Source organism: Rousettus aegyptiacus, unplaced genomic scaffold, assembly GCF_014176215.1.
Source record: "Rousettus aegyptiacus isolate mRouAeg1 unplaced genomic scaffold, mRouAeg1.p scaffold_m13_p_7, whole genome shotgun sequence".
Taxonomy (NCBI): domain Eukaryota; kingdom Metazoa; phylum Chordata; class Mammalia; order Chiroptera; family Pteropodidae; genus Rousettus; species Rousettus aegyptiacus.
In genome coordinates, this window is record NW_023416310.1 from 46,125,003 (window position 1) to 46,137,946 (window position 12,944).

General features: G+C 34.0%; 1 protein-coding gene across 8 annotated transcripts in view; it reads left to right on the forward strand.

Annotated features, from left to right (window-relative positions):
- Positions 1-11,025, forward strand: part of ZNF638 (zinc finger protein 638) — a 77,251-nt gene extending 66,226 nt beyond the window's left edge. For 5 of the 8 annotated variants that reach the window (XM_016130562.2, XM_016130561.2, XM_016130559.2 and 2 more), the window contains 7 exons: positions 348-1,563; positions 2,148-2,213; positions 3,433-4,387; positions 5,625-5,729; positions 8,380-8,478; positions 9,248-9,366; positions 10,660-11,025. In XM_016130562.2, coding sequence (XP_015986048.2) covers positions 348-1,563; positions 2,148-2,213; positions 3,433-4,387; positions 5,625-5,729; positions 8,380-8,478; positions 9,248-9,366; positions 10,660-10,725 — 2,626 coding nt within the window. In that variant the 3' untranslated portion in view covers positions 10,726-11,025. The remainder of the gene's footprint in view (positions 1-347; positions 1,564-2,147; positions 2,214-3,432; positions 4,388-5,624; positions 5,730-8,379; positions 8,479-9,247; positions 9,367-10,659) is intronic. The other 3 variants (XR_001595102.2, XR_001595103.2, XM_036225181.1) reach the window with 2 other exon arrangements.
- The last annotated feature ends 1,919 nt before the right edge of the window (positions 11,026-12,944 follow it).

Sequence of the window (12,944 nt, forward strand, 5' to 3'; positions counted from 1 at the left end):
CTTTGGATATTAAATGCAAACTTGACACAGAAGGGAAAAAATTGGCTATAACTTACATGAGTTAAAGGATTCTATCAATGGTTACAATTTTGCCATTTCCTTTGAATTAAAAAGAAATCTTCAGTGCAATGGAGGATCCCTTAAAAATTTTATGTTGTTTACATATTTACTACAAAACATCTTAACCATTTTAATGCTGATTGGCTCACAGTGCTTATTATTAAGGTATCGGGAAGTCTTAACAATTGACATCAACAGGATTATTTATGATGGTTGAATTCTCATCATAGTTTGATTTTTGTTTGTGTTTTTGTTTGTGTTTTTTTGTTGTTTTTAAATACTTTTAGCCCTGACTTGAAAAACAGTCCAGTTGACGAAAGTGGGGTGCAAACAGCAGCTGATAGTCCCTCTGTTAAACCTAGTGAAGTTGAAGAAGAAACTATTCCCAACATTCAAACAGAAACTTCTGTACAACAGGAAGAGCCTTATGAGGAAGAACCTGAAAAAACACTGTGTGACTCTCACTTTGCTTTTGAAGCATTGGAAGTTGAAACTCAAGGAGAGGAGGTCAAAGTGGAAATTCCTCTGGTAGCATCTACTCCCACCAGTATTGAGTTATTTGCTGAAAATGTAGAGGAGTCTGTTTTAAATCAGCAGGTGTATACCAGTGTCTTTGAGAAGGAAGAGGCAGAAATGATTAATCCTGAAATAGAATTATCAACATCTGACAGTGCATTTATTGAAGAAAGAAACATCCAAGGAATTCTAGAAGAATCTCCATCTGAAGCAGAAGATTTCTTTTCTGGTATTACACAGTCTATGATAGAAGCTGTAGTTGAAGTGGACAAACATGAAACTGTTTCAGAAATAGTACCATCTACTTGTATTGTGGCCTTGGAACCAGGAATTTCCACTGGAGATGAGAAGGCAGTGAATAGGAAAAGAATTTCTGAAAAAAGTCACATGGACGAAAAGGAGGAGAATGAATTTAATGCTAGGGATACCAAAATGGACTTGCATATAGGAACAGAGAAGGCTGAAAAGAATGACTCTAGGATGGTTGCAGAGAAGTTAGAAAAGATAGTGGCAGCAGTGAAAGAAAAGCCTACAGAAAACACTGTGATCAAGGTATACCCAAATAAAGGAGTAGATCAGGCTAGTAAGCCTGATGAAACTAATAAAACAAGTATGCTGGCTGCATCAAATGTACCTAGCAGTAAATCAAGCATCAAGGCAAGTATGGTCTCTTCTCCAAAGGCAAAAACTACAGTTTCAAAATCTGAAAACCAGAAAAATTTTCTAAAATCTGTATTCAGAGATCAAATAAATGCTGAAAAGAAACTTTCAGCCAAGGAATTGGGTCTGCTTAAATCTACAAGTTCCAGGTTGGCTGAAAGTAGCAGTAAATTCAAACCCAGTCATAGCGGTATTACCAGAGGAGGCAGTGGAAGGATCTCAGCCCTGCAAGACAAGGATTCTAAATTGGATTACAGGGATATTACAAAACAATCTCAGGAAACAGAGGCTAGAACTTCGATCAAACGGGATGACAGCAACAATAAGGTGAGGAGCGTAGAAAGAATGGCTCAGTGTATTCTTGAAGTTCTGCTGTGGTAGCTGTGAAGTAGGAGATGTAATCTTGTTTTATCTTTTATCTTCTCACTCCACTCCCAAGCTTTCGTTTCCCTTAACAATGCCATTGATTTAAGCCAATAGACATTTAGAATAATAAGCTCAAGTTCATAATGATTAACAGGTTTGAAAAGCATTATTAGAATAAAATGTGGTCAGAAACATAATTTTGTAGTTTAAAAAAAAGTCTGCAGTGAGTCCTCTGAGGTGCTTTAGCACTCTATTTCTGAATGGGAAACTGTTTTCTCTTTTAAATTGAAGCTTCTATTATGAGCTTACTGAATACCCAACTTAGATATTATTGGGAAAGGTCAGTAAAACTGAATTTAACTACAACTTATAGACTGTGCCTGTACTGTTAAATGACTGTTGACTTAGTTTGGTGTACCTGTTAAATATTTGTATAACCGAATGTGTTTGGATGTTTGCTGTTCAAAGTCTTTCTTTTTTAAAAAGAACATTAATAACCTAGTTGTAAATTCTGTTTTTCTACATTTTTTTACTTAATATTTCAGACTTTGGCTGGGCAAAACACTAAGAATCCTAAAAGCACCACTAGTAGAAGTTCCAAGTCTAAAGAGGTAAAAAAAAAAAAAAAAAAAAACAGTTCACTAACACTAAGCTTTCTGTTCCATCCTTTCATAGAAGAGTTCATTTACTTTAGAATTTGTGTCTCTCCTATAATAACTAGGTTGATATAGAGCAAAGGACGGAAATAAGTTTGGGTTTTTTGTTTGTTCGTTTGTTTTTTTACCCTACCTCCAGTTCATTTTTTATCTTGAGTTAGGTTAGTTTGTGTTCTTCATGCAGGGCAAAAAGTTACCAGGGACAAAAAGAGAATTAGAATAGGAAAATATATTCAATCGCATATTGACGAAAATAGGTTAGAAACATAGGGAAAATCATATGAAAAGGAGACTGGTGTTTGACTAGAGTCCTCCTCCTCCTCATTCTGCAGCACTTAAAGTATATTGTCATTTTAGCAACCTAAATAGATGGGATCTAAGATTTACTTTTCCAGAACTGAGTTCTGCTGCCAAACAAATATCTTACATTCTATATTTAGTTGTTTAGTATTTTAGGTTTCCACCATTCATAGAACATTTTTTCAGTCATTTAACTTTTTTCCACTGGTAAGGGATAAATTTGGGTCTATTTTATTGGGGCAAGGAGAAATGTTAGTAGTTTAAGAAGCAGAAGTAAGGATGTGGTTAGTTCCATTAGCTTAATAATTGATAATATAATTGCTTACAGATTTCCCTCCAAAAAAATTACTGGATATATATTTTGATGTCATTGTTATATGTACTAATAATTGATCATTGATAGCATATTTAAATTGGTCAATGGAACAATCTAGGTAGCTATTTATTTACTTTCTACCTACACTTGAAGTGCATTTAGTAATTCGTTAAATCTTCTAGAACACTTTGTTATTTAATGTATAAAACAGTAAATACGTTATGTTGTCTGACGAATACTTTAAATTTTTTTGTGCATTATATTTCAAAACTTACATCATTTAGGAAATGTAATCTTATTGAAATTAAGTAAAAATGCAATTAGATTGATATTACTAGGATTTTATCTTTGGCAGGTTGTTTGCTTTTTTAATTACAGCTAATTTATTTATAGGGTTTTTAAAAATAACTCTTAATTTCAGTCTTTAGGAAATGTCTCTGCACTGAAATTCTCACAAATGATAGTTCGTGCACATTTACTGGGTCTGTTTGGAACCTAACCAATTATCAGTAGTTGTTCATAATTCTGTGGTTTTTTTTTTTTTAACCTTTCTAACAGGAACCATTATTTCCATTTAATTTGGATGAATTTGTTACTGTGGATGAGGTTATAGAAGAAGTGAATCCTTTGCAAGCCAAGCAGAATTCACTAAAGGGAAAAAGGAAAGAGGCTCTCAAAAATATCCCTTCCTCTGAACTTAACTTAAAGAAAAAGAAGGGGAAAACTTCTGCCCCTCATGTTGTTGAGGGAGAATTATCTTTTGTAACATTGGATGAGATTGGGGAAGAGGAAGATGCAGCTGCCCATCTAGCACAAGCTCTAGTCACTGTGGATGAAGTAATTGATGAAGAAGAAATAAACATGGAAGAAATGGTAAAAAATTCAAATTCACTTCTTACATTAGATGAGTTAATTGATCAAGATGATTGCATTACCCACAGTGAGCCTAAAGATGTTACTGTATTGTCAGTGGCTGAAGAACAAGATCTTCTCAAACAGGAACGCTTGGTAACTGTGGATGAAATTGGAGAAGTGGAAGAGCTACCTTTAACTGAGTCAGCAGACTTAAGTTTTGCCACTTTAAATACTAAAGGAAATGAGGGAAATATTGGAAGGGATCCCATTGGGTTCATTTCTTCTCAGATGCCTGAAGACCCTTCTACTTTAGTTACTGTAGATGAAATACAGGATGACAGCAGTGATCTGCACTTAGTAACTTTGGATGAAGTGACTGAAGAGGATGAAGACTCTCTGGCAGATTTTAACAACCTTAAAGAAGAGCTTAATTTTGTTACTGTTGATGAAGTTGGAGAGGAAGAAGATGGAGATAATGATTTAAAAGTTGATTTAGCACAAAGCAGAAATGACCATCCCACAGATAAAAGGGGGGATAGAAAAAAGAGAGCTGTGGACACAAGGAAGACAAAACTTGAAGCCTTGTCTCAAGTAGGTTCAGTAAGTGAGACTATAATGGAAGAAGATCTGAAAACCATGATTGAAAGGCACTTAGCAGGTAGATACTTAGAAGTGGTAGTTTTTCTGTTTTATAAAAGTATTACATTTAAAAATTTTTAAATATGTATTGCAGCATTACTAATAGTTTTACTCTGTACTGATACAAGAAGCCAACAAATAGTTATGATCAGTGATATTTTCCAAAGAAATGTATACAAGTTTTACAGATTTCTCTTAGTTACAGAGTTCTCTTAGTTACAGAGTAAACCTTACCCCAAGTTGCTATACCTCAGGAAAAGATGACAAAACCAGAAAGCACTCTACCCAAATTAGAACTGGAATGAAAATGGTATATTTGTGTTATTGGTAAAAGCATCTTTTGATAATAAGTAGAAGGATGTTTCTATCAGACTGCCTCCCAGTTTTTGCTTAGACTTTGGTTTAGAAAAATTCATGAAGGTACCATTGCACTCTTAAGTAATATTTTGAGGGTATAGTAGAATAATAACCTCAGAAGTCAGCTCACTTTCAGGACTTGAAGGAGATAAAAATAATTTCCAGTAAGAAACTCTTATACAATGGATTATTACTCAGCTATTAAAAAAATGAAGTCTTACCATTTGCAATGACAAAGATGGACCTAGAGATTTTTATACTTAGTGAAATAAAATAAATACCATGTGATTTCACTTATGGGGAATCTAAGGAACAAAAGAAAGAAACAAATTAAACAGACTCACAGATACAGAGAACAAACCAAGAACTGCCAGAGGGGAGGGGATTTGAGGAGTTAGGAGAAAAAGGTGAAGGAGTGAAGTACAAATTAGTTACAAGAATCACAGGGATTTGAAGTATAGTGTAGGCTATATAGTCAACATTATTGTAATGGTGTGGTGCCAGGTGGGTGTTAAAGTAATCAGGGGGGCTCACTCCATGGATTGTATAAATGTGTAACTTTTTTAAATTAAAAAAATTACATACTTGAAAGAGTTAGCCAAGTTAAGAATAAAAAATACTAGGACAGTCTCACACACTCATGGAACAAAATAGAAAAATACATGTAGGCTCCTTGGGGAACACAGGAAAGTATAGTTTGGAACAAGATAATGGGAAAATAAAAGAAGAATGTTTAGACTAATGCCGAATATTTTTTAATTGAAATATATTAGAAATAGGTTTCCTTCCTAATTTGAGTATTACCTTGTTTGCAGAAAATGGTGTTAAAACTGTTATTAAGAGTTAAAGGCAATTCGAATACTGTTAATATAGAAATAAATTAGATTTTCTCTTTAAAGCTAAAATGCCAGCCAAGAGAGTTAGAATTGGGAAAACACCGCCACTGGAAAAAGCTGTTGCAGGAGAACCAGCGCAAGGCGAAGAGGCCTTCCAGATTAGTGAAGGTAAAGCAGGGTTGATGGAAGGTGGGGCAGGAGAGTAACACGGCAGAAAGTGGTGGTCGAAATTCCAAAGTTCTAACATCTAAGAAGAAAAGTAGAAAACAATGAAATAGAGTGGGGAGGGAGGGAGACAGCCTTAAAATTATTAAATCTGGATTAAGATTTTAATCTTTACAGAGATAATGGAACATAATGGAATGGGAGAATAATATGCTATTAGAAGTAACAAATTTTTAGAAATGATCGATGAAAGGTTATTCTGACTGTTGCAGCATCAAGTAGAAATCATTAACTAGCTCATGTTCATAGACCAGATCCCTTGTTTTATGAATGGTGCCAAGCAGCCCGACAGTGAATCAAGATACCTTCATTTTATTAATATAGTTTATGTTGAAACAAATAGGAAACTGTGTCTAAAGGAGAGCACTCTAGTCACACAACAGATATTTGCCATTTTGTCCATTTAGCGTTGCAAAATGCTAAAAAGGGTAGAGAAGAAAAGCACACTATTGCAGATCTCAGGTTTATTGATCGAGAGAGGTAAAACAGTCAACTACCAGAATGACTTGAACAGCTGTATAAGGGTATCCATTGTTCAGTGCTCTTTGCAGCATCCTCCTTGCTCTGTTGTTTTCCTATGTTTTCTAAAGAAAAGCTATCAATTCTGATTCAGTTCAAGCTCATTGAATCTGATCTCAGCTGGGCCCTCAGGTCTGCAGTACAAACTGTTAATAGACCTCTTTTCTTTTCCATTTCCTAATCAACTGTAGCATAAGCCTTTTTCTCCTCTGTATCACCCAGCCCATTCTTCACTGGATAATCTTGTTTTCACTTCTCTTTACCAGAGCAAATATATGCCCTCCCTGTCTACCACCTTGTAGTTCAGCTACACTGGCTCCTCACACATAAAATATGCCTAAGTCTTTCCTATTTAAGAAACCATGCCCTTAACCTTGGAATTCTTCTCGTTCCCATTTTGTCTCCTTTCTTTTAGCACAAAGCATTTAGAAAGAACACCTATTTTTACTTCATCTCCCATTGAACTGGATGTATTTTGGCTACTTTCTGAATCACCTTCCTGAGGTTGATGTTGATAAAGAACCTCCTTTGGGTTGTCAAACTTGATTTTAAGTTTTTTTCTTCTTAATTTAGTCTTATTTGTTACTATCGATCATGCCCGTTTTTATTTTATTTTATTAGTTTCAGGTATACAGGACATTGGTTAGACATTTATATAGTTTATGAAATGATCCTCTCAATGACTCTGTCACCCATCGGGCTCTCATGCCCTCTTTCTTAAAGCTCTTTCCCATGGCCAGTAGATAGATACTTCTTTGTTTTTGTCTCTATAACTGTCCCTCGATATCAGGCTACAGTGGTTTAATTGAAAAATGAAGAAAGGATGATTTATTTATTGCTTATGTAACAATTTATATTTCCATTAATGGAGCATCTTTTCTCAGTTAAGAAAAAGTCATTTTTCAACTTAAAATATGTTTTTTAATTTATTTTAATTATATAATTATATTTTTTGTCATTGGATAAATGTGCTTTTGGAGTGGCAGGAGTAAGTGTGTTTGATATTCCTTTAGTGAGGGAATGAACTTCTGAGGGAGAGACTGGAGGTTATGTAAACAATTGAATCAAGGAAAGGAAGACAGCACTTTTTAAAATTGCTTCTTTAGGACTTGATGACCAGTAAAATGCTAGGATTAAAAGAAGAGTAAATAATGATTTCATAGTTGCTGGCAATCTCCTCAGATTTGGTAAAGGTAGCCCAGTTACATGGAGAGAGCATTTAACTTGAAGTCAAAAGTCTTGGTTCTGGCCTCTGTCACTTATTAGCTATGCATCCTTAAACATATCAGTTTCCGCCTCTTGGTTTTCCTTTCTCCATCATGAATAAATAGGAATATTAATGATTTGAGTTGCTTATGTCACGCAAGATAAGTGCTGAATGACATATATGAAAGTGATTTGTCGAGTACTACACAATAGTGTAAGGTATTTCAGCTACTAAGGGTAACCAGGATTGCTTGTGGGATCAGTTCCTTTTTTGTCTTCCTCCAAGATCATATTTTGCAGTATATATGATAACATTGAGTGCTTCTTACAATGTTATTCACTCTGCTTTTTTTAACATTTGTATTTTCACTTGTGAATCTGTCTAACAAGGGTCTTAGTCCATCAATTCAGACTTAGTGTTTTTGTTTTTTCTTTTTTTTTTTTTTCTGGTTAGAATCGCCTCAGTACAGGATATCAGAATTATCCTCTGCTCATGTCCTTTTCTCCTTAATCCACACTTTCCGCAACTCAGCACTTTGCATACACAAGTTAACTCTTGACAGTAGTTGTAGAACTTGAACTTCTTTCATTATACTTTAAATTCTTTCTGAAAAAATTTATAAATAAAATAAGCTGTTAGCTTTAGTCCTTGCCCTTTAAATCCATTTATAAGGCTAAACAGATTTACCCATTTATTCCTTACATTAAAGAATCTTGAAAGAGTGATCAGGTGAGATTAACCAAGGAAGATTTAAAGAGATACCACAAATTAGTCTTTGAAGGTAGGGATTATCTAATGTTAGCTACACAAAGTCTACAAACCTATTTCGAATAACTTTTTTTTCCTTAAAAAACATAATGACTTTAGTTGATGAAGAATCTGGCTTAAAGGATTCAGAACCAGAAGGAAAACGCAAGAGGATTGAGGACTGTTTAGGGAAGTCAGTTGTAGAAGATATCCCTGAAGGTAAAGTAAAAATGATATTTTTTCCTTATCCACATGAAATAAAAATTCAGTACCCTGATAAGAGTTCTGTTGTTTAGATGAGTAATGGAATAACCTTGCTTAGCTGTTTGTTTTAGAGTAGAAATTAGCAAGTTTTGCATGTTGGCATTTCTGAAAAGCTTCTTAAACTGTGTGTTTTTACTTGGCAAGGATATTTTTATTGTACTCTTAAAAGTCTGGGATGTGTCTCTTTTTTCCATGATACTTTCTTTTCTACTCTGATAAAAATTGAATTATACTTGCCCAGGCAGAAATTCCACTTAGGTAGAACATGCTGAAAAGCTTAGCTAGCAAACTTTGTTCATGGCTACTTAGATGATCTGAAGGGCTTCTTATTTATTTACCCAGAATATTTCTCAAGAAAGGAATATTCTGCTGATCTTCCTGTTTAATTTTAATAGGGATTCCAAAGAGTTTTATTTCAAAGACTGTGAAATTCTTTTCCAATGAATTGCTATTCTGGTGGAATTCCCTGGCATTTTCTAATTATCTGTAATATTCCCTGGAATATTATAGAATTTGCTAAAAAGTTAAAAGATCTTGGTTTTGTGATTAAAAACTTAATTACTTTTGATCCCAAGATCTATAGCAGTGTATATTATGTTTGTGTGTAAGGATATATACTATGCTTAGTATGTTTGTCATATTTTGATAAATTGATTAGCATAGCTATAGAGAATTTGTTATAAATTTTTCTTTCTCTTTTTCCCCTCTCTCTTCTGTCCTCTAGATTTAGACTTTCTTGTACCGAAGGCTGGATTTTTCTGTCCAATTTGTTCCCTCTTCTACTCGGGTGAAAAGGCAATGACAAATCACTGCAAGAGCACACGTCATAAGCAAAATACAGAGGTAAACTTTTTTTATTCTTAGCTCCTCATAAAATTTTTAGGTAGTGGTATTATAATCAATCTACTTTAATGTTTTCCCAAAATGTACGTTCTTTCGCTTTGGAGAACTTTTGAAGGTTAATGCAAGTCTATTTCTCTTAAGTCCAGAATCCTGTTCCTCTCCTTCATTGTACCTGGCCAGTAACTTCTAGGCTTTATTTATTTCCTTTGGCCACATTTGCCGTAGTAGATTTTGCAGATTGCTAGTCCCATGTGACATTCCATTCAGTGTGGGGAATTATTTGGATGCCCTCTTGCAAAGTCATGGACACATAGCATATTGAAGTTCCAGAATTGTCTAGTCAGAAAGAATCGCTTAACCCATTTCCTAAATTGATTTAATCACAACTTCCCCATCTTTTTCAAGTATAGGTCTTTGGGAGCACTACTCTAGATAATCATCAGCCATAGCTCTTATCGAACACGTATTGAGCTCTTATTTGCTAGAACCCTATTTAAACCTCTCCTCTCCCCCCCCCCCCCCGCCCCATCAACTTTATGAGGTAGATGCTATCATTCCAATTTTAAAAATGAGGAAGCAAGCTTAAAGAGTATCTAAACCCATCTATCTAATCCCAAAGTCACAAAGCTACTTAGTGACAGACCTAGGATTTGAATTTAGCTCTGTTTTATTCTAGGCTCAAGCTCTTTATTGCTATGTTCTAGCTTTTCTAACTATTTTTCATACACAAAGGCCCCTTTGCTGCCTTTGCACCTTTATATTGTTCCTTTGCCCTCTCCCAATACCACTTGCATTGTTTGTTATTCTTCGTTCTTCAAATCTCAACTTAAATATCAGCTTCTTAGAAAGGCCTTTGCCTAAGAAAGACCTATATAAAACAGAACAACTCCACCACCCCACCACCCCGCAAAACAAAAGATCAACCTCAATCAATTATATTTTACTGTATTTTTTTCCCTTTGATAGGGCTTACCACCACCCAAACTTATCTTGTTTATTTTTTGTTCAATTCCCCCACTAGAATGTAGTAAGCTCCCTGAGGTAAAGGGCCTTACCTATCTTGTTGACCATTGAGTCCCCAAGCACCAAATGTAATGCCTGGTATATCATAGATATCAGATGACTGATGAATAGAAGGAAGGAATGTTAATGTAAGGCACAGTGTTTCTAATTTTTATTTTATAGAATCAGACTCTTTTAAATTGCAAATACAGTGAAATGTGTTAGATTTGTTTGTACATGTAGCAAAGCAACTTCTAATAAATACTTTATATTGCAAATTGCTTTTAACAGAAGTTCATGGCCAAGCAAAAAAAGGAAAAGGAGCAGAATGAGTTTGAAGAAAGAAGCTCTAGGTGATTGGGGGAAAGGGAAAAGAATTCATTAGAAATTCGTTTAGGGTCCAGTTGATTTGTGTATTTTTGTTATCACTTAATTTGTAATTTTTGTTTAAGAAGCAAATATTCATGTTGTACAAATTTCTGATTGCCCTTGATGTAGAGAGACTGATGGGGAAAGTATGATGGGTTTGATTTTTATATCAAATCATCAGGCATGGAGAAATATCTTTTAGAAGTGTTAAAATAAATGTTCCTACTGTATATTTAAAATACCATCTTGTGTTTGTGGCTGATTTATTAAAGATTTGCTTGCCTCTAATTGCAGATGGGCTGCTTCTTTACAATCGCTATGAGTTGGGTTGTGTGGGGATTCAACTATCTATTTACAGGCCAAAGTTTTCTTAAAAATCTCAAGTTTTTCTGGCTAAAATTAGTTTGTAGCATATTTGGCCCAGGTAGATTTGACTAAAATTTGACTTGATTTTTAAAATTTTTTTAATGTGTTGGGAAAATATTTTTTTTCTGCTTCTGTTAATATCTACTATTTCCACCAGACCCGCGTAAGGTAGCTCCTTATAAGTCATTTAGCATTAGCCTGGAACTACAAAGACAAAGCAGCCTTTACTTCCGGTGTGCTACTAGAGTTGCTTTTTAAACATTTAAATTATTTAATATGTGTATAAGAAGTCATAGGGGCACAAAAAATAATTCAGTGGATTTTTAAATGCTGGACACATCCCTTTACTATAAATTTTTAGATTAAGCCATGCTTCAGACACAAGCCTGCTGACTTTGAATTGTTTTAGTATCTGATTTCTCAGTTCATCCAAGATTAGAGTGCACCAGTTAATAATAGAGGGTGAGTGGAGGAAAATGAAAACAACTGCTTTTTTTAGGTTTCTTATTCTTATCACAGCACAAGCATTACTTCACAGTCAGCAAGAGTGAAGGACAAAAAGCAGCAACTTTTGGTGGTTGCTTACCAAACTCATTACACACTGGGTTCAGATGTAGTTACATTCTGAGCAAAATGACAAAATACTACATGCTACAGACTAAGGAATGGGGTAGGAAGTGGGGATGGATTGTGAATGCCATGAGTCCGTTGTAATTAAAACCATATAGGTGAATGAGGTAATAAGTGGGAGAAATGCTATTAAAGGTATAAAGGTGCCAGCAGTCTAAAGCAGCACAATCAGTAAATAAGAATCTTATTTTTAAAGAATTTTCTAGGGCTGCTTCTGAAACTTTTAAAGCCGGAGAAGTTATGAACCATTCTAATCTTAGTAAGATCAACCTTGGAGTTTAATCATAAGAATTTAAGTGTGAAACTTATTTCATTGAAATTTGGATTCTAGATTAGAATAAAAGCTACGAAAGCCTAAAAGTGGTAAGGGTGATTTTTGTATTCATTCTAGTGGTAGATATTGATAGGTATACATAGTATCGCAGGGCTCCAAATAGAAAAAAATTCTTGTGCTTTTCTAAAAATAAACATACATTCTTTACAAGTAATTTTAGAATTGTTCTAGATTTTTTCAGAAAACCTTGAACTGCCTACATGTATTGAATTCATATACATAGCAATTTTTGTTTATTAGTTTTTTGAGAGATACAATTAGATTGCAGCTTTTAAGTTTTTATCATTTCGTCATCTAAACATCAAAGCAAAAGAAGATTGTATTCAATATCACTTATGAAAGCTTTTAAATTTTATTACCCTTTCTGACAGAGAATGCTGTGGAAATTTGACTATCCAAAACTGCTTCTTTTGAATTAAAAAAAAAAAAAAATTGAAAGGATTTAAAGTTTTACAATTTTGTTTTAATATTTTATTATTCGTGGAAAATATCAAGCCATACTAAAAAGAATAAGATAATTTACCCTTATGTACGAATTACCTAATTTCAAGTTATCAACTCAAAGTCAAATGTTTCATCTCGTATTTATTTCTAAGTAAATCTCAGCATGTCATTTACCCATAAATGTTTCATTATGTATTTCTAAAAGGGATTCTTTTTAACATAACCAATAATACTAAAATATTTTTTCTTTAAGTCTAGATTTTATCTCATAAATGATTTGTTTTGTCTTACCTTGTTTGCATCAAGAGCCAAATAAAGTCCATACATTGTGACTGACTTGATAGGTCTTTTAAAAGTTATATTTAGTTTATAGACTCTCTTCTTGGAATTTATTTGATGAAAAAAAATGAAGTATTTGGTTCTGCAAAGTCAT